General features: G+C 38.0%; 2 protein-coding genes across 2 annotated transcripts; both read right to left on the minus strand.

Moving 5' to 3' along the window:
* Positions 1-4,086: 4,086 nt before the first annotated feature.
* Positions 4,087-11,306, minus strand: ltb4r (leukotriene B4 receptor). The gene is made up of 4 exons (XM_015012779.2): positions 10,071-11,306; positions 8,744-9,285; positions 6,221-6,494; positions 4,087-5,001 (listed from the first exon to the last, which is right to left on the minus strand). The coding sequence occupies exons 2-4, from the start codon at positions 9,238-9,240 to the stop codon at positions 4,615-4,617; spliced, it is 1,158 nt and encodes a 385-aa protein (XP_014868265.2). The 5' UTR covers positions 9,241-9,285; positions 10,071-11,306; the 3' UTR covers positions 4,087-4,614.
* Positions 11,307-12,951: 1,645 nt separating this feature from the next.
* Positions 12,952-21,795, minus strand: ltb4r2a (leukotriene B4 receptor 2a). Its single transcript, XM_015012780.2, has 5 exons — positions 20,760-21,795; positions 15,969-16,520; positions 15,676-15,876; positions 15,550-15,593; positions 12,952-15,211 (listed from the first exon to the last, which is right to left on the minus strand). Exons 1-5 carry the CDS (start codon positions 20,775-20,777, stop codon positions 14,920-14,922), a joined length of 1,107 nt encoding a protein of 368 aa, XP_014868266.2. The 5' UTR covers positions 20,778-21,795; the 3' UTR covers positions 12,952-14,919.
* Positions 21,796-22,684: the final 889 nt, after the last annotated feature.

Below are 22,684 nucleotides of genomic sequence, written 5' to 3' on the forward strand. Positions count from 1 at the left end.
GTATCAAAACTAATGCAAAGTTTCAAGAATTTCAAGTGTTTTCTATTTTAGAAATTGTTAAAAGTTTAAGCTATGAACAGTCCTGGAATATTAGGATTAGGCTGGATTTTGCATGCAATATGATGGCGGCGAAAAAAAAAGTTTTATTTGAAATAAGAGCTTATAAAATTTAAAAAAATACCTGAGTGTCAAACTAAGAAAATTCTAAGGACATCATCACTTTAGTAAACTTTCTAACAGTCCAACCACTTCCTGTGAATGTTGCTAAATGAGATCAGATAAACCACTATGATTTTCTTTTTTGTTTGTACTGTTTTGCATGTGTGCTATGACCCACTTATTCAACTGTGCACAGTCTTAAGCAGCATCCTGTTGTGAGTAATGGACATCGACTGGCTTGAAAACAATAAGCTGACTAAAAAAAAAAGCATTTTCATTCTTCACATAATGTAAATGCCGGCCACTCACTTCTTATTCCTTTTTTTTTTTTCTTTTTATTTATTTTCAAAACGTATGTCAGACAGAAACTGATCAGCATTTTGGTCAGAATTTTTCATTTATTTATTTATTTTGACATTTAAGGGTCAAAAAGTAATTTCCTCAATTGTTAAATTGAAAAGTGACACGTGCGAATATAAAAAGTATGTCACTCAAAAACCACCTTTCTAAATTCTCACCAGCAAAATCTGTGGATTTCCTATATTTTCATGCGTTTCGTCTTTTGTAACAACACGTTTGAATCTGAGCCCTGAGGCTTTGTGGATGCGCTCAGATTTGAATAAGTTTGGTAAATACATAACTATTGACCAAAGTGTACTTACTCACATGGCTGTACTTGGAGCCATACTATTTTAACTTAGAAATTATTCTTGATCAGGTATTGTTTACAGAAGTCCAAATACTACAAGCAAACTTGTAAGCATTTTTATACTGGTCACAAAAAAAAAAAAAAAAAAAACTTTTTAAAATTGACTAACGGGGAAAACATTAAGAAACATCCAGTGTATATGAAATTTGAAGTGAGGTGATTTCAGTTCAGTTTATTTGGTAATAACTCAAAAGAGAACAAGGAACTACATGATCTTGCAACAGTGTTAACTGCTGACTTTCATGACTTTCCCTTATATCTATTGTGAAGTATAAGGGAAATGGATACATTTCTTTAAACGGTTTACAAACGAAAATCTGAAATGAGTGGAAAGCCTTTGTATTTGGTATTGGATGTAAATTCAGAAACTAGGTCATGCTGTCTTTGTTTTGTTTTGTTTTTTGGCTCAACCTTTACCACACCAACCGTCCAAAACAACAAAAAAAGTTCAGTCTTCCTAACTGTTCCACCATTAACTTTCAACACTTTTTATTTGAAACTGACACATTTATATATATATATATGGAGAGAGAGAGAGAGAGAGAGAGATATGTTTTTGTTTGCTTAAAACTTTGACGGACCATTGCTGGCTGCAACTGTCCCTCTTACATCTTATAGAAGCAATAGTTTTGTTTCTTTTTTTTATGCATAAATGGCATAAAACATGTCATTATTTATTATATAAACTATAGCATGACATGAAAGATTCCTGTTGTTCACTATGAGCTTCTAATGGCTCCACCGAGGATTCATGAGATTACCTCTGACTCAACAGATCAGAAGATAATCACTAAAACATGAAGTGGCTGCTATGAGTTTGTCTGTGATTAATTATTTTATAATACAATGCACATTATGAAGTATTAATATACTGGCTCTTTCTGAATAAATGAATTAATTTGGTATTAGATGAATCGGTGTGCAAGTTTATGCAATAAAAACTGAGAGGAAACTAGTGAGCCAAATTTCTGACTTAGCTTAAAGCTATTAAAAGCTCACGGTTGCGCAATAATAAAATTATAATTCTCTACTAATAAACTAGTATTTAGAGACATATTTACATAGAAGAAGTGCATCATATGTATGACTTTTATTATTACTTATGATAAGAACATGTTTAAATAGAGGAACAGATACACCCAAAACTAATCCAACTAATAAGAAAGAAAGAGATTCACTCATCAGGCCATGGAAGATATTAAATTAATTGACAAATTCATCTTCTTTTTTGGTGAGTCATACAGCTGCAGGAAATATCTGGTCTTGCAGACTTCGTAGACAGAGAATCAAAAACAGAATGTCATGATTTTCTACTGATAACAGCACATGATGCAATATAGGGCAAGGAATGGAGGAGTATTTAGCTGCCAGTATCACAATCATCTCATCTGTTGTGTCTGTAGCTTGTGTGACATTTTACCCTTCAGCTAAAACCAGATGATGCCATCAAACCATGCCAGGTCATTAACTCTTCAAGCTAGTGTGTCCATGACAACCTTTCAAAACTCTGTCCCCACTTAGCGCTCTTTACACACTCCCTGGTTTTGGCGGATTTAGTTTATTTTCGAATTAGAGGTAGCTAACAGCTGCTTCATATTATCTCCTGCTCGCATCTCTTCAACCACAGCACAACCTTTTGATGTGTTGCCGTACGAATACCACAGATGGTAAAAATAGCAGATGGCGTCTACTTGTACGGTGACTCCCAAGCGCTTTAGTGCAGTCATTGCTGATGGTGGGAAACTGAAGCCACACCTGCCCTGAGGGAGACTTAACAGAAGCAAGGCTGCCATACAATCAGAAAAATGGCTGAAGTGTCTCGCCCAAGGACATGGCGACTGTTCGTGGGCAACCGGTTCAACCGGTGGGCTGCAGGTTCCGACCTGCAGCCCACCGGTTGAACTCCTATGAACTCCTAAGACCTGAGTCACCAGAGCCCAACAGCAAACGACAAACTTTAATGTATTTTATTAGGATTCTATATAACAGAGCCTACACAAAATACTCTGTCATGATATATGTTGTGATGGAGGATCAAAATGCAGAAAATGCAGGCAGCCTCAAGACGAATAATGTTTAATGATCAAAAATGATGAAAAAAACCTATTTAAAAAAACCTGGAGGGAGCACAGGGAGCCAGAGCAGAACAAAAACAGGAATCCAGGAGCAAAACAGGAAATCAGCAGGTAGATGACAAGGTTTAATGTGATATAACAGTACTAGACAGGAGGATCCAGCAAGGAGGAACTGAGAATGAGTAACTGAACAATGAACAGACGGCTGATTAGAAATGAGTTGCAGGTTTGAGGGGAGAGAGACAGATTCAAGGGACTAAGAAATCAATCTAAAACTAAAGAACAACTAGACCTAAGAAGAAAAACAAAGTATAGCTAAACATAAAAATGAGCATAGTAAACTAATCACTAAGGAAGAATTGGACTAAAATAAAACAGAAAAAAGATTTGTCTAATAAAAAGGAAACTAAGGAATACAGAATAAACAAACATCAAAACAACTCGGGATCTTAACATCCTAACAGATAAAGAATACATGATTTTAAAATCTTCAAAGCACAATCAGAAATAAATTGAAAATAGAGATATTTTTTGACAAATTAAACTAAAGGCAGCCTTCTAATAAAAAAAGCTGATAAGTCATGAATGTAGGTTTCTTTGGAAAGGTTTCCAATCGTCAGCTGATGAGGTGCACGTCTGGACTGGTAACCCCCGGAAGCAAAAATATTCCTACTTTCTTTGTCATCAACAAGCATGACTGATGAGATGATACCATAAATCATTTTTTCTTCATTTTTGTGTGTCAGATGTATTTCTAACCTTTAACACCTAATCAACACTTGAAATGAGTCGTGTTTTTGAGTCCGCTTCATGAATGTGACTCATGTTTTCTGTGAAGTTGCTCCAGTTTTACATCTATATCAACGAGTCCACCACAGTCTGACAGCAGCTCTGAACCTCAACAGAGTTTAACCACAAGGTGTAAGCAAAAAGAACATTTCACTTGTGTTGAGAAACGGAGGGAAGAGCGATGCATCAAAACGATTACAGGAAGGATGATTGGCGAAACGTTTCTTGTGCAATGTTCTGTTTGTGTTGCAGAACATCCGTCAGTATGAACATCGTGTATCAGTCGGACTCTTACAAATATAGATACGTAAATACATTGTAAGATGTAAAAAATCCAGAAAGTCATCCAAAAAAAAAACTTGACAGATTTATTAGTATTATTACTATTTAAATGCATTTAAAATCAATAAAGCATGTAGCTTTCCATTTTTTTTCCCCTTTAAAAAATATGCAAGATCAACTCAAGTATTGGAAGAATATACAACAGAAAAGTTATGATGTTCAAATTACAATAATAAATACATACAATAAGGTGTTGGGATGATAGTTTAATATCAAAACTGTTTTTCTTCTTAAATAATAAAAGTAAATTCAGTCTTATGTACACAGTTCTGATAAAAATATATACATACAAAGTTTGAATCTACTGCTCTATTAAATCTATTTCACATGAAATCCTGTTGCTAATGCATAAAAAACTTCACTACAGCATTAATGTTTATAACAAGATTTAAATAGATTATAACTTACGCTGGTTCAGGCACAGTAATATTTCCCAGTTTTAACGACAAACAATGAAACTCAAAAACAGAAGGCTTACCTTTTTTTTTTCTCTTTTAAAGCTACTTTCCTCTTTGCAGTACATATAAAACGGCTCGAGTGCTACTCTATCTGTTCAACCGTGGCGAGAGTTTTGAGCTCTGGCTCGTTAGCTTCCTTGCCCGCCACGCTGCTGCTTCGCTCCTTGCCCTTTCCTTTGAAAGGCTTCCCGATTTTGGTCGACAGCGTGTACAGGACGGAGCTCTCGTCCGGCGAAGAGCCGCTGCGGCCGCTGCGGGCGATGGTGGACGTGGTCCTGCTCTCCGAGTTGGTGGCCTCGAAGAGCCGGCCCATGAAGCTGAGCCCGGCCTGGCGGATGTGGGAGCTCCCGGCAAACACGTAGAGGATGGGGTTCACCGCGCTGCTGAAGTAGGCGAAGGCTGTGACGGTGGGCCGAGCGCCGGGACTGCAGCCTTTCCCCGACTTATAGTTCTTCAGTAAACAAGCCACCTGAGGAAGTGAGAAGAGAGATATTTCTCAAATAATCCATGACAACAGGAGGATGTGGATTTTTTTAAAAGTGGGTTTCTATGAAGAAGTTTGGGTCTTCATCCTCAGCTACAGTACTTCGGAAAGTGTTTCTTGCATATTTAGGAAATCGTTCATAAAGAATTCCAGTTAACGGTTCTGTAATGGCAATCAGCAGATGTCAGTGAAATGAAAATTACCTACATAACAATTCCAAGCATAGTTAAGGCTCCCACACACTTAAAACGAAGTACCGAAATCGTCTGTCATTGACATAGACACAAGACGGAAATTGCGTCATTGTGTTTGATGAGAGCCATCCTCCACTCAATAGAGCTCTGCGCCAAGTGCTGTGTGATTGGTCAGAAGTTTGTTGCCCTGTTTTATATGATGTGATCAGACAGCAATGCTGATATTTCTCTTTAACGTAGTCCTCTTCCACTCTCCGGATTTTGTATCCACAAAAGACATGAATACCTCTGAGGAACGTTTATCTGACAGGGTGAGAAATTACGTAAATTTGTACAGTTCTTCACTAAACTCCTACTATGTTAATAAAACTACAGGATGGAAATCCTGTATTGTGGTGAGGAATCCCCGATGACTAGGGCGTGATGTACACTGAAGCTGGAGGACTGTTCCCCGGATGGTCTGCGCCGTTGTGTGGAAGGTGTGTGTGAAAACAAATGGCCCTTAACAGTCTGTTCAGTTCCAGCTGGAGCATGTTGGAACTTTTTTGAGCTTTATGTTACATTATAATGTCAATACCTTATCTTTGACTCTAGGAGTTTCACTTCCCAGTTGAGCTCTCCTCCCACAGACCACCCCTCCCTTAATCATGCCCCACCCAGCTCCTCCAGACTAGCGGCCCCAAATTGCTGGAGGCGAATATGCAAACACCTGGTGGAGCTGCACACCTGCTATAATCACACAAACTGCAACGCTCCTAAGAACGGTCGTAAATGGCATCAACGGATGGCATGGAGGAGCATCGTTGTGATGACAACCTGAGGGGGGAGTGGTGGAAAGGGCTGGGGGGTTCAGAGACAGGTCAGTTCCAATGTGTCCGAGAGGGCTATGACGCAGCATCAAATTTCTTTTGTTTTGGATGTATACAGCATTCAAAGCCAAAATTAAACAGAAATAAACCTTATACAAAGTTTTCAGATACTAATACTAATAATAGCATTAGCAGAATCACCTCAGTGATGTTGACGATGTGATAGGGAAGCCAGAAAATGGCAAAGGTGACGATGATCAGCAGGATGAGACGACTGCCTTGTCCTCTGCGCTGGAACTTGGCGCTTTGCAGTCTGCATATGACGGACGAGTAGCAGGTGCTGATGAGTGAGAAGGGAACCAAGCAGCCCATGATGGTCTCAAACAGGTACTGGAAGACCGGGTGGCCCACGCTCCCCCAGTGGTACGGCATGCAAATGGGTATGGTGATGTTGTTTTTAGGTAACTTTATAATACTGTAGGAAAGACACAAGAAGAGAGAATGAGGCAGAGATGAATTCACTGTCCACATGATAAAAGTCAGGCTTTGTGGAAATTAATACTTTAATATTAATTGTTAAATACTTTCAGTATTATTAGACAACAAAAACAAAATGCATCCATGCACCATCAAGCAAAGCCATTAATGGTAGTTTTAAAGTCACTGTCAGTTTGCGTGCAATAAAACAAGCAACAGATGAAAATGGGTAAATTCAGCAAGTTGAGCCAACGTCAGAAAAAACCCTTAGAAACTTTTCAAAAAAGCCAGACTTTAGAAAAAAATCAAGACACATTTACTTGAGTAAATAAAAGGATTGCCATTTCTTTCTGTTTGTTGTGTTGCGTGTAATCCTCCGCTTTCCATTAGAGGTATTGAAATACAGTAGGAGTGTAGAAGAAGAGTCTGGATACCGAATATATAGGCTATGTATGAAGTATAACAACAATTAAACACTGGATGCAACATTCAGTTGCTGATTATATTCTTGTGCCACTGTTGATAAAAACTATAATCGGTGATTGTTTCACAAAGGGCAGACTCCAGTTTGTTTTTTTTTCCAAAGTCAAAACTCTATGCAAAGTCGTGCCTCGAAATATAAACACTTTGGGAATCTAGAGTCATATTCAATTAACTAGAATATGGTTTGAAAGTTCATTTATTTCAGTAATTCAATTCATTAAGTGAAATACATATAGATTAGGCACTCAGACTGAAGTTGTATTAATTGTGATAATTTGCTGATTACATCTAATGAAAACACAACATCTAACATTACAATACATCAGGCTAATAAAACAAATGTAATACAGAAATGTAGACTTAGAGACTTATGTTCATTACTTGCTTGAAAAAGTTATTTTTAAGAGGTACCGACGTTCTAATTTATTGAGGATGACTTTACTATTACCAGGAACTTTTTATCCTGGCAAAAGTTCCTGATGTGGGAACTTGCCTCAAGTTGAGCAAGAACTTTCCACTTAAGTCAACAGAAACTAAGAAAAATAAGCAGGTTGTGGAAACCATTTTTGGAGAGTTCTTGACTTATTCCATAAATGAAAGTGAACAAAGGTATTCAGAGGTAATTAGTGATGCAACTTGTTGAGAAAATTAAAAATGTTACATTTTAGCCAATAAAATATAACTAATTGAGAAGTTCATCCAAGCTTGTGAAAGTGCGATGAAATCTACAGATTCGTTTGAGTCATAAAATAACTGTATGAAACTAAATAGTTTTCATTCATAGAAAACATTTAATTCATACCAGATCTTAACTCTACAACAGAAGACCGATGATGGATTGATTGAAAGACAAATGTAGGGCAAATTATGCAATAGTTTTTGTTTTGTTTTGGTTGGAATATTGCATAATTTTGAGTCATGTCAGATCAATAGTTACTGTTTTGAATACCATTGTCATTGTCACTGTTCCCTTTTCTGTTATTTGAAGTTGTAATTTTTTTTTGATTCAATCTGTATAAAATTTATCGTACTATATTTTGACCATTAATCTTTGATGATAAACTCCAAGTCTTTAAGGTTGACATCATCCTAACGTTTAGCTCCCTCAACATTTTCTTCAGATTGACATCACGATTCTGGCTTTGTCTCTACAAAAATATTATCAACATTGGTCAGAAGAAAACAGTAAACTGAAAATACTAAGCATAAATCTCCCAGGGCTGTGATCATTTTAGTTTTAATGGTACATCAAATCTTAGTGAATTGTATTGAGTTACAGCAAAGAACTATGTCCCATTAAGCTCCATGTATACACTGGATTGTCTTAATTAAAATTCACATATGATGGTGTATATGAACCTGCCCAATGAAAGGAAATAAAAGCCTAAATATTAAGGAAATTCTAAAGAAACTTTCCTATATCCCTTCAAAGAAACCATGCATGATAAAAAATAAATCAATGGACTTGATTGTTTTTTGTCAAAATGCAACCATTGGTTTTTATCAACCCTTGGAAACCCCAACTCCAAAAGAGTTTCTAAAACAGAGTTTTAGAAACTGTGTTTCTAAAACAGGGTTTAGTCTCTAGGGTAATTTAGTCTCCAGAGTTGTCCTAGATTAGTCTTTAGAGCCTAGTTTAGAGATTAAACCCTAGAGACCATAGCTTCAGATACCCTAGAGTAGTTTAGTCTCCAAGGGTTTTTCCATTGTGTCACAATCAGAAATACCTCATTGTACTGAAACCTTTGTCTGTGTTGGTCTTACCTGCGGTAGAACGGCATTGGCAGTGACAGGAGGAAAGCCAACACCCAGACCCCAAACAGGAGGACCAGCAGGGAGCGCTTGGTCCTCATCCTCTGAGACACGAAGGGCCTCGTGACGGCCAGCCAGCGGTCCATGCTCATGAGACTGATCAGGTAGATGGACACGTACATGTTCACGCTCGACAGGTAATGCACCAGCTTGCACGCCGGCGAGCCAAACTCCCAGCCCCGTCCTGCCGTCAGGAACCGAATGAACAGCGGGGCGCTGAGCAGCACGAAGCCGTCGGCCAAGGCCAGGTTCAGCACCAACAAGCACGTCACCGAGCGCTTTTTCACCCGGCAGAGCACGGACCAAACGACGAACATGTTACCAGGGAAACCCAGCAGGAAAGCCAGGGTCAGGATGGCGGTGCCAATTTGAGCCGAGATGTTTTTGGGAGGAGACGAGATGGGGACGGCGGTAGTGGTGTTCATACTGGATCCCAAAGAAAAATTCATCTGAAGAATGTGAATTTGGCTTCAGCTAGCATGAAACTGCCAAACCTGTCAGAAAGGGAGGAAGGGGAGGAAACATGGTATGCTGTTTATCCTCACTGCAAAAACACAGAATCTTTTTTTTTTTGTCTAGTTTCTAGTGCAAATATCTTGAAATAAAACTTACAAGTAATTTTTTAGCAAGAAATAGGAGCTTATTAAAAGGTGAATAATGTAATATTGAGTAGAAAAACAAGCCACTTCCACTGGCAGATAATTTCACTTATAATATGGGGAATGTGTTTTGTTTAAAGTGAAAATAATCTGCCAGTGGAGTCAAACATATTGATCATTTTTTATCAATATTTAGCTCCTATGTCTTGCTTAAAAATTACTCGCAAGTTAGTTTTGTCTTATTTAAGGTCCAGAAAATAAACTAAAACTATTTGGTAAGAGTTTGTGTTTTGTAGTGCGGTAAATGTTGAAATGGTGGAGCAATTCGCTTTTTTAATCTATTCAGGTACAATCAGTTTGCTTTAAAGGCATTGAAATTAATGAAATTAAGAAAAATAAAAAAAGAAACAATGGAATTATTCCAGCCCACCACCAAAACATCACAGGTTGTTCAAATAGTTAAATACAAATAAAATAAAATAACACATGGTAAAGCTTTCATTTAAAAAACTCTATACGTTGAATGAATAACAATAGCAAACTTGTACAGCCCAACATTTTTAATCCCTTTCTCAAATCTTCAAGACTGAAGATACATATTGATGAAACAAGGCAATATTAACCAAATAATTGTCTGAATTTCAATCAAAAGGTCAAAGTATCAATAGTATGAAACTCACCTGAAAATGATCTCTTCAATTCAATTCGCCACCATAACTCCACTGTATTTCTTCTATTCTCCAACTTGTATGAACTTTGTTGCTCTCTCTGACTGCCGTTTCTGTGATGAGCAAACCAAGCCCATTGCGAAATGCTGGTCACGTGACGTGAGGGGAAACCCATTGACCACAGGAAGCCAAGAGAAAACCTAACTGGATTTCAAGGTAGTTCTTGCTCCTCCTCCAGAGTGTTGGCATGCGAAAGAAGGTCTCTGTGAAGCAGTGTCTGTATGACGCAAAGAGGCAAAAAGTCCAATCATAATAAATAAAAAATAAATAAATAAATAAATTCCAGTCTGGTTGAAGCTACCTTCCCCCATAATTTCATTCTATAAAAGTAAAAGGATGCTTCAACATGCCTAAAAACCATTAGCGTTCTTTGTTTATGGTAGAATGCGAATGAACTGCTTGAGATTTCATCATTTGAGGAAGAAAATAAATGAGGGAGGTGAATATTCCAGTAAACTGACTGACTCTTGTTCGTACACGAGTTCGGATCACGGAGCATTGTGTTTTTTTTTGTTTTTTTTTTTGCTGTTGCAACACACCTTTTTTTTCTTCTTTTACGGCACTTTCTTCTTTCCACATCTGTGTCAAGCAGATGGACAGGATGTATTCAGTTTCATAAGCATCGGCATCAATTGTGTCATGGTTTGCATCATATGATCTACTTTTCTGCCAGAAACTTCTCAGTTGGTTTAAAAAATAAAAATAAAAAAAAAACTTTGAAAGTCAAATGCATATGTTTAACTCAGCTTTCCTTCCTAGAAAATAATTCTTCCTACTACATAATTAAGAGTATTTAACTCAGTAAAGATCGTCTCGGTTCAACTTAAATGGTATTAGTCTTTTAAATTTGCGCAAACAGAAGTGTTGAATAAAAATATTGTGTGTATTGTAAAACTGTTTTGGTCTTAACTGCTTTTTTTTTAAGGCAATAGACAATATCTCACCTGCTAGAACCAACTTCTTGTCAAATTGGGCCGAGAGTGAAGAGGATTTCTGTCACGTTAAAGTCCAAGAATGCTTGTCGCAGTTCATACAAACAATGTTTTACACCCCTTTACTTTGTCATAAATTTTGGTTTAGCTTTCTTTCTCCTTTTTGTCTTTTACAGAAATGAAATAGTTATTAACGCTAAACCGCCAAACTACAGTCGCTTTGGCCCCAAAGTACCCTAGCTCTAGCTGCATTAGCTTTGACGAAAGTGCCGCCTCCAAAATGGGCGGGGATTGTCGTTATCAGACACGTGCAAACCTGTGTGTGACCTCATTTACTTTACAACACGTCATTGGAAAACATCGAGCTCATGTTATTGTTCACCAGTAATTAAATTGTAGTAGTAATTGGTCTATAGAATATCTAACGAGTTGTAGGTTACATACTGCTAGGTAAAATTCAGCAGAAAAGCCTTCAGGTCAGCTCAAACAGAATCATGGCTCTTGGGAGGGTTACAGAAAGTGAGGTGAAACTGGGCCAAGAGGTTTAGCGAACGGAAAACCTGGTTTGAACCAAGGCTGGCCAGGGCCTTGACAGTCAACTTCCTGCCACAGACCATTTGCTATGTATGTGTGTGTTCCTCTTGATTTCTTTCCTCCGTGTCTTTTTAGCTACCCCCAAATCAGAAAATAAATAAAAGAAGCATAATGCGACACAGAATGTTTAAATATTTGAAGCCAGCACTGATTCACAATAGGAAAAAAATAAATAAATAAAAATCAACCAAATAAAATGACTAATATTTGTTTTGTTAACAGAGAGCTACTGTGAACATGCTGTGTTCTGTTTTGCGGTAAGTGGTTAAAATCGTAGGGTTGTCATTCACTCTACCCTCACATATAACCAGATAATCATTTAATTCAAAACTGACAGCAATCTAAACGTTTTTAAAATATCACCAGAAAAAAATTACCATTGTTAAACCATCATCATTACTCATTATTAACACATCTATGCGAAGAAGTTTCGTGTTTTGACTGACCTAGTGAGAAATGTGTGACATCCTCACATTCCAAAGCTGCAGGCCGCCATATATGGAGACGGGTCCCAGCGTGGCAGTGAAGAGGACCGCTTCAAGGTTTTTGTGTACACAAGTGAGGGTTTAAACATAAACAACGCCAAACATGTTAAACTGTTTGTGTTCTGTTTCCACTTCTCACAGAGCCTAATGTACTTATCTATCTTGATATCTAGCTAGCAATCTTGTTAGATCTCAAGATAGCTTGATATCAGCTATCTGGACAGCCAGCTATCTTGATATCTAGCTAGATAGCTCACAAGGAAATAAGGAAATAAAAAAGATTGCCAAAGGAGGTTTCTGGCTGTGGCTCAACTACATTGCAGAAATACTTTGGAACATGAAGGATATAGGTGTATTGCTACACAAATAATAATAATATAAAAAAACATGTTCTCGAGATCAGTTTCAGAGAAATATTTCTCAAGACGGAAATCCATGACTCGGTACAGTTTTTCAGTCACTTTGATGCATTTCTCACATCTCTATAAGGATTTCCACTGTTCATTTCTTTACCGTAGCTGATGACCTGAAAACACCACGACACTTGCTGATCATTCCTAAAAGGCAAGTACATTCATGTCAATGAAAAAGTGAGCATTGACAAAATGAGAAGTCATGACGCCAATGTCTGTAAGCATGAATGACTTTGTCACGGTTTCACAATGACACGTAACTGTTGGTGTATTCAGTGCAGTAGAATCAGATCTTGTGTGGTACTGCCTGTAAATATTCAAGACAGAACCATAAACCACTAGCACAGCCGTTTGAGATACGATTACTGTAAGCTGCAGATTGTTTGTTTCCATTTAAATGAATACAGGGGACTGCTTCACATTTTTATTGCATGTATTTTTTTTTTCTATTTTAATTTGTTCACAAAATTGTGCAAAAGCAAAGTACAATCTTATGTACAACAAACACACTTTGGCTAAAGCTGTAGTTCATAGCTAAAAAACAGTGAAAGCTGTGACAATTTGAAAGACATTTTCTAGAAAAAAAATTATAAAGAAATCAATTAAATTCACAGATATTCATTAATGCCACGTTTGTTTGCAATGCCTAGAAAAATAAAAGGACTGCTCGTTTTATAGAGAACGACTCTTCATTCAGACATGTAGTTTATATTGTCTGACATTCTATACGCAAGTGACGATGTTATAAAACAACAGATTATTGAATGGAAGCAATTGATGGACGTCCAAAAGATTTTGCAGTTTGTTAGCAGGAACGAGGAACCGGTACAATGAGTTATGAAGTTACGGCAAAATAGACTGAGCATCCATGGTAGAAATCACAGTTTCTCCAGACGGCCAATACGTGGATTCACAGGAAGTGCTGCTAACGCCACATTAGCCATGACAGATCACTTCTGTGGTCTTATTTTTCAATGTCTAGTGTTAAGCATTTTTGGAGAACAGAAGCCATATGACCGACACAAAAGGTTAAAGTCTGAATGGTTATTTAATCTTTTATCTATTTGGGGTCAATATATCTGCTCCCAAAATATCTCTAAATTTCTCAAGGTTCACTAGAAATAAAAGTAGCTTTTGCTTTACTTAGATATTTACAGTAAAAATTTGCCAGAGATGTTGAAAATAGATTTCTGACGTTCAAATTTGGAGGATTTTGAGATATACATTGCTCATTATTACAGACAACTCATACATTCTGTGTTTGGTGTTTTATGTGTGTCGTTTAGTTTTGATGATGACGGGGGAAAAAAACTGTACAAAATTCAACATATCTATTTGTGAGTAGTATATTCTGTAAAATAGTGCAGAAGTCATTGAAAAAAAAATGATGAGGATGCATAATAGTAAGAATGTTGCTTTGTCCACTTACGAGATGTATACCTCTGTGCCATACAGACATAAATTCAAAATCACGTCTTCTGACAAGCTTTTGAAAGTAAAAAACACATTTAACTTCTATAAAACTCTACTTTGGATGTGGTATATGAAGAAAAAAAATAACTTACCATTCTTGAACGTAGTAGGCGAAAAGACAATTTAGTCTTGTGTTTTAGTTTTTGCCATGCAAGACTGATTGCTCTTTTGTGCTCTCTCAAATTGCCAGAAAACAATTATTTGTAAAAAAAAAAAAAAAAAAAAGAAAGAAAGAAATAAAGGTTCAGCAGGTGGAAAACTGTGACATCTAGTGGCATGTATTGTGAAACTAGACATTTTAGTCCTGGAGAGAGAAATGCAAAATCATGACTGGAACAGCAATATAGTGCAAACGCGAGAAGGACTCTAAAGTGAAACCAGTACTCTCTTTCAATGTTTCGATATGATAAAGCACACAATAGTTTTTGTTTTATACAAAAGTGGAATTATTTGTTGTGCTGTAAAAATTCACATGTAGTTCAATGACGCCTTAAAAATGCTATTATGCAAAGATAATAAAAGACAGTGTCCCAGGGAAAAGACATCAGCAAGCAAATTAATAGCAGGTAATCCATTTAAAAGCATGTGGAAACTTAACTACTATTCAGAATGTACAAAGTTAGAGGACTTGAACTAGACCTCTGAGAAGTCTAAGCATCCCTGGCTGTGATCCTCATTTTGTCTGATATTCCATATGGGTGTTAAGCCTGTTTTCAATTATTTCTATATACATGTAGCATCACCATTTTAACAGGCTTTTGTCTGCAAATGTATCCAAGAGTACCTCTTCGGCGATCTGCTGAGTCTTACTTGGTGGTGTCGAGTCTCAAGTCTTTGTAAAACCTTTTTTTTTTTTTACGATTGGACGGAAGAAAGATTTACACAACAGAGAGGATGTTCACTTCTATTTTCCCGTTTTTGCTGATTTGATGATAGAGTTTGAGTTTGTGGACGAGTCTTTGTCTTGCAGCACGACTTCCGCGTCTTTGTCCTTGTCCCGGCTGTTCTGGCTGTTCATTTGGCTCTTCCTGGTGGAGTCCAAGCCCGTGCCCTCAAACAAGCGAGCCATGAACGCCAGACCCTCCCGTCTGATGTAAGACTTTCCTGCAAAGAAGTAGAGCACCGGGTTGGCACAGCTGCTGATGAAGGCGATGGTGGAGGTAACGGCGCGGAATTTCTTCCATATTTTCTCCAACCTTGTAAGACAAGACATAAACAGACGAGTGAGAGTTGGGAAAGAAGAACAAATTTTTATAAAGCTGACAGCCAGGCTTCTATACGGCACTTGTTACTCTCCGTATTTTTGTCAAACAATCTGAATATTTTTAATGGCTCAATACCCTGAACCATAGGACTGGAGTTTCAGTTAGTGAGAGCTGCTCTTTAAGCCAATCAGTTTCTGTTTCTGTCGTCAGTCCATTCATTGGTACCAAAAAGAGTTAATTTAACCTTGGAGGAAGATAGCTCAGTGCTTGAGTTGTTTTTTTCCTTTTTATTCTAAGATGAGTGTGTTTGCGGACGGGGGATCACTTACAACAATCTTTTTGGTGAACATTCTGGAAGCAAAGCCGATGCAACCTGAGGGGAATACAAAAACGACATGATGACTAACAACTCAAAAATGAACTCCCATATCATGCTCAGAAGAAACGTGGCGTACTTGCACCATGTTGATGATGTGGTAGGGTAACCAAAACAGGCAGAAGGTCACCACGATGGCCAGAATGAGCTTTTCGCTGCGGATCCGGCGGCGGAATCTGGTCTGCCGAATCCTGCGCAGGATGCAAATGTAACTGACTAAAATGACTCCGTAAGGTACCACGAAGCCCAACACAATCTCCAGCATGTACTGCAGAACCACCTGAGATACAGGGGGCAAAAGAAGGGAAAAATTAGAGAAAGTTCATATGTATTCAGAGAACTAACAAGAGAGAAGGGATTGTCCAAACTTACATCTGGGTCTTTGTCGTGGAATGAATCACAAACCGTTCTATTCCTCTCTTTATTAAGCCTCGCATCTCGATAGATCAGCGCAGGAATCGAGGCGACCATGACGAGCAACCACATGACCCCCAGCACTCGCATGATCGTCCTCTTGCCGGTGATCACGCTGATGCGCTGGGGCCACACCACCGACACCAACCTGTAAATGCTCATCAGCATGATCAGCTGGATGGAGGCGTACATGTTGGCCAAGCAGAGGTAGAACAGAACCTTGCACATCACAGTCCCCATTTTCCAGTCCATCATAGCCAGGTAGGCGATGAAGAACGGGGTCAGAGCCATCAGGGAGCCGTCCGCAATGGCTAGGTTGAGGATGAGAAGGGTCGTGACGGATTGCTTTCGGGCCCGCGCCAGGATGCTCCAGATGACGAAGAGGTTTCCGGGGAATCCCAACAGAAACACGGCGGAGAGGATGAGCGTGCCCGTCACTGTGGCAGCTGGAGTACTTACAATGCTGTCATTGATCATACAGCTGCTGTTATTGGGGGGCATCTGTGTTCCCTGGTAAAGAGGAAGCATTGGAGAGCAATTTGTATTCAGGGTTGTTGCGTTTATTCCTTTCCCATAAAAAAAGAACCACAAATTAGCCACCGCAAGAGTGGGAAGGTTCTTTTATTCTATAGTGTCGTTCTAAAACAAACACCTTTTCAAGATTGCCTGATAGAAGAACAGGACCTCAATGTTTTTCCTGGTGTGGGCGTGAGATTCACAGGTATTAACTGCTTGCGCTGACGCGTATTAGAGGGGCACAAGTGTGACGGGTTTTAACCGGGACTCTTAATTCCTGAACGACGAGACCAGACATGAGCAGAGTACACCGCTTAGCAACAGCTGCTTTCGGGACTGGAGTGATGATTTACAACTAGGTTTTTTATTTGCATACCTGATGGGGCAAAACTTTCTGCGTCATTAAAAATCCGAAGCGCTGCTTCAACTGAGCAATGTTGAAGAGAAAAAAAAAAAGCAACACCGCACAACATGACAATATCTCATCCTGCAAAAATGGAAAAGAGCACCTCTGCATAATTTTGAGGTCTTCTAATGATGCATGTTCTGTGGAACTGTTCAGGCTGATTTTCCTACTTTCATGCGATTAAGGTGTAGAAGGCACTACACTGCTGCATGCATTCTGATAAGAATAAAGTAGCTAAATGATTAGCTTATTTACAAAGTGCAACAATAAAATTAGTTACAGTAGCTTGCAAAAGTATTCATACCTTTTGAACTTTCCATATTTTCTCACATTAAAACCGCAAACATGAATATGTTTCACTGGAATTGTATGTGAGAGGCCCTGATACAACTGTGAAGTGGAAAGAAAGTTATACATGATTCTAAAGATGTTTTACAAATAAGGAACTGAAAACAGTGGTGTGTAAAAGTGTTCAGCCTGCGTGAGTCAGTACTCTGTTGAACCACCTTTTGCTTCAATTCCAGCTTTAACTCTTTTAGTTTTTGTCTAGTTTGCATGTCTAGTGACTGAAATTTTTGTTCATTCTTCTTTGCTAAGCAGCTCAGGCTCAGTCAGATTAGATGAAAAGTGTTTGTAAACAGCAGTTTCCAGATCTTGCCACAGGTTCTCAATTAGGTTAAGGTGTGGACTTTGACTGGGCCATTCTTACACATGATTATGTTGTGTTTTAAACAGACTCAAATTGGTTTTCTTCCATGATTGCCCTTTATTTGGCTCCATTCATCTTCCCATCAGCACCGACCATCTTGGTTTTCTTCTAGCCACTCTTCCATAAAAACCACATTTGTGCTGTGAATGACTAATAGTTTTCCCGTGAACAAATTCCTCCACCTGAGCTGTGGATCTCTGCATCTGGTCCAGAGTCACCATGAGCCTCTTGACTGCATCTCTGATCAGGGATCTCCTTGTTCAGCCTGGAAGTTTAGCTGGACGGCCTCGTCTTGGTCGGTTTACAGTTGTGCTGCACTCTTTCCGTTTCTGGACGATGGTCTGAACAGAGCTCTGTTCAAACCTCAGGAAATCTTTTTATAGCCTAAGCCTGCTTTAAACTTCTCCACATGTTTCTCCAAATGGCATCATGGAGTCCAAGGAACAAACCAGACAGGTCAGTCTGGTTTGTTCCTTGGACTCCATGATGCCATTTGCTTCCCAATATTCTCTCAAACTCTGAGGCGTCACAGAGCAGCTGGATTTGTAGCAGTCGTCAAGCAACTTCTGAAGGCAACTAGAGAGAAGGGGCTTGAACACTTTTGCACACCACACTTTTCAGTGTTCTTTTTTGTGTAAATAACATTTTGAATCTTGCATATTTTTCTCTCCACTTCACACCTGTCTACCACTTTGTGTCGGTCTTTCACTTAAAATTCCAATGAAATATATTTATGTTTGTGGCTGTATTGTGTAAAGGGTGTGAATACTTTTGGAAGCTGTATACCTCAGCAAATATCCATTTTCCTCATGTGACTGAAATCTGATGTTCAAGCATAAAAAGCAAATAGAAACTCCTATAGTAGAAAGCTGCCATATGAGCAGGTAAAACCTGTGGCTTAAAACAGACAGTTATTTAATGAGACCGCTTTAGATAAGTTAGACACTGCTTCATATAAAACAGGAATAACCTGTTAGAGCAGCCTAAGAGCCTAAGAGCTTCTTTCCATCGTAATTAGTTCCATAATCTCCATATTTATTGTTTTCGAGTAACCAGACTCACTGGCTGCCTTTTAGTTTCCACTTCTGTTATTCAGATTTTACATTTCATGTCAATTAACAAGTTTTCCAGCCGACTTGTTGACTCAGGAGCTGCTGTTTCTCAATCCGACATGCATGTGCAAAGCACAAATGGTTACACTTAGATCAACATTCACATTTGGCCATAAGTCAACTCAGTCTGAAAAAACTCAACCTGCAGTGATTTACTAGGAATTTGCTGAAGAAAAGTCTTCAGGGCAGAGACATGCAGCAAACTACGACGGAGTATTATGGCCACGCTAAGAAAATTTAAAAACAATAAAATTACAAGAATTAAGTCATGAGTTGATCAAATGATCAAAGTCATAATATTATTCTCGCAATAGAACAACTTCATTCTTATTCTTAATTATTTAGGGATGTCATGCAAATGTATGAAGTCTTTTTGACAAAGTGCTGGAAAAAAAACAATATGTAGAACAGAATAGAATAATCCTTCATCGTCCGTCAGCGGGAAAGTTCAGCAAAGTGCTGGAATCGTGCAGATTTGCACAAAATGTAAATTAAAAACAAAAAATATAATAATAAAAAAAACCCAACGAACTTGCAGCATAAGAAATATATGGTAGAAAACTAAAAAAAAAAAAAAAAGAAAAAAAACGTGCAGCTGATTAGAAAAATAAAACGCTTTATATTTGTAAAATTCAACTGTAGAACAAGCAAATATGTTAAAAAGGCGGGGGGAAAAAAAACTTTGATTCATTCTCAGCACTCGGTCTGGTACATGTCACATCTTGACTTGACAATATTTGCCAAAGTTCTTCAAATCAATCAGAACTTAACGCGCTCTTTAGGTGTGCATGCAGATTTTTTTATTTTTAATAATTTTTTAATTAAACATAGTTGTGGCCACTAATTAGAGATTTCCAGAACTTTCTTTTTTTTCTTTTTTTTTTTAACAACTCATCCAGTGATTCTTATAGTGATTTGGATGTGCAGCTACTTGGTCTCACTTCTTTTTTTCTAAGCTAAATCTTCTAAAACTCAAACTTAAGGTTTTAGGCCAACACTGATTGGAATTTGCAATTATTGACAAGTCAAAACTATCTGAAGAAAAGTAACTCAAACGCATATATATACATACATATATATATATAAAACGCAATCTCTCACAGGGGTTTTTTGGGGTATTTTAGCCAGCATTGAAGACTTTCTTTAGGATTGGAGTCTTTCTTTAGGATAAAGTAATTCTGTCTACCTGCAAAAGTTCCTGCATCAAGTTTTTACTTTCTCTATCATTTCAATCACTCAAGCTCTACCAGCAGTTTTTTTTTCTGCCAGTTGTAACCAAGATCTCGTTCAACCGGCTTAGTTGATTTTCTGATTAATCACCATTATCACAGATGATCCATGGGAGCAAATCACTGTGTTGTTTGTTTTAAAGACAGACAAGTGCATGCACCTGAGAGAGATTTATTGCAATAAATTTTCAACTTTTAACATAAGTCCCTGCAGCATGCACACGTTCAAATAGGATTCCTCGGAGTTAAAGTAAAGTTTCACGTGACGAGTGACAACAGAAAGTCTGTTGAGTGAGTCCTGGCTCTGTGTTATCCGTCCCGCTTCTATTCCTGTCAACCCTATAGCACACTTGCTGCTCCTTGTCTTTTCCCCTCCATCAGTTGTACAAACAAATCCGACCAAAGATTGCGACCCGAATGACTCAGAAGGTGTGTTTGTGTACAATGTGACACAAAGACATGCCTTCAGAATGACAGCTGCTGCACCAATGGAGGAAAAAAAACTACACGTACCCGAAACTACATCTCACGTGCAGAACATAGATTTAGCTGGACGGGATTTGTTTGGATTTCTTTTTTCTTTTTTTAATGTTCTTCAGAAAGCATAAAATACCAAATTGTTGCTCAATTAAAAAAATTACTTTGACATTTCTTTTAAAAAAATATTACAGCACTCATAGTTCGTAGTATAACAGAGTTCATGTGCGCTCGAGCAACCTGAGCACATCTGAGATTCTTATCGCACGTGAAAACTCAGAAAAACAGACGTAAACTCACCGAGAGAGAGGGCGCCATGAGTACAGGTGAAGCACGACTGGTTCCCTTTCAGGTGGGACACTTTTCCTCCTCTCCTTTATACCTTTCCCTTTGCCCACGCTTTCCAACCCACCTACGTCCTCTCCCTTCTTTTCTCCCCGTGTCTCACGCCATAGGTTTGCTCTTCTTGCTTCGACACGTTTTAACAGAGGATGGGTGTGTCCGTAGTAACCTGGGCTGCTTCTGTCTGCCTTGACAGTCTGATAATGTTTATACAAGTATGTGAACATATTTCTCCAGTTACCTGTTCGAAGCCGTGATTTAACAGTAACCTGGAATTCCTCCTGTCAATTGTGCAGCTTTCGGTTCCTTTTTTTTTTTTTTTTTTTTTTTTTTTGTCAAGTTCATTTGTAACATTTTAGCAACAAGGTAGTTCAAACTGCGTTACATCATACATCATAAAAAGACAAGAACAATTATCTTACTATTCATTTCCCCCCTCCCAGCATTAGCATAGCCCCGTTTTAGCTTTTTTTCCTTATACTTTTTCTTATTCATGCATTCCCTTGAAATAATTTGCACTAGAATAAGAAAACAATAAACTAAGTCATAAATAATAATCAAAACAACTGAAACAAAACAGTACTCTCAGGAACAAACCAAAGTTATCCATTCTACACCAAATAATAACCAGGTTAGCCCAGCACTTTAACTAAAAAATTAATAATAATAATAAAATGAGATTGCTCAGCTTTCCAGCTGCATAAGTAAAACTGGTCCCTCGTGCATGACCCCCTCTAAAGAAACCTTTAAAAATCAAAAGAAAGGATTAAGATGATTTAAAAAAAAAAAAAAAAAAAAAAAAAAGCTCCCAAGGAGACAATTTAAAAAGGACATCTAGCTACCTCTGCCAGGATCAATGTTAAGTCAGCATGAAACCTGATACTCTCACGGTTCCACCGGTTCTTACATCTAAGGTTTAGATGTGACAGCATCAGGGTGACCATATTTTGATTTCCAAAAAAAGAGGACTCTTGCCCCAGTACCAAAACACTTCTATCATGCTCTGTGTACTTAAACTAGGGTAACTGTAACTTTAATAATTATTAAAAAATTAATAAAATGCTTATTTCACATATTTGTTCAGTATGAGACAGATAATCTGTGAAAAGATCAAGCTCCTTCACCTCCTCAATGTTACTATTGCCTTCTGCAGAATTGCTCCAATCAAAACCAATCAGAGCCAGGAGGCGGGTCTCAGTGCTGGCAGAGAAACAACTTACCGTTTCAGGAAAACTTCTTATCTGCCGTCATGAGTAGCTACGCTAACTAGCCATAGCATTCATTTCAGACTGTTGATGGAGAGAAGCTGCATGTAAAAGAAAGCAAGTGAGAGGGTGTGAGCAGCACCTATACAAGCATGATTGAGAGGGCTAAGATCCTCCTCCTGGCTCTTATTGGTTGTTTCTGACTGAGCTATGTATTTCTCTAGCTATCACTGGGAGAAGGCAGAGGAGCTCAGATTTTTTCACATATTATCTTTCTCATACCATCCTGCTACCATGACACAGTGACAATTTTAATAAATATGCAAATACATCTCTTTTTATGAATCCTACATACCCCAACTTTAATTTTTATCAAGCTTTCAATCATCAGTAAGCAGACAAGTTACTTTAAAGTCTCTGGAAATTATAATAGTCACTGGACAGATGTAATGATAATAGCAATAATTTCTAGGATTGCACAATATGCAAGTATTAATATCAGTATCGGCTTATTTTAGTCATTTTTAATATTGTATCAATATGTAAAACTGGGTTGATGTGAACAACCAATGTTTGCTTCTATCTTGTCTTACTCTGTCACTTTCACCTCATACAGAAAATGTTGTTTATTAGGTGAAAAGTTTCTGATCGCAACCAACACTAAAATGCATTTTTACA

This window comes from Poecilia mexicana, unplaced genomic scaffold (assembly GCF_051168715.1).
Source record: "Poecilia mexicana isolate PSO_F unplaced genomic scaffold, ASM5116871v1 scaffold_18, whole genome shotgun sequence".
Classification (NCBI taxonomy): Eukaryota; Metazoa; Chordata; class Actinopteri; order Cyprinodontiformes; family Poeciliidae; genus Poecilia; species Poecilia mexicana.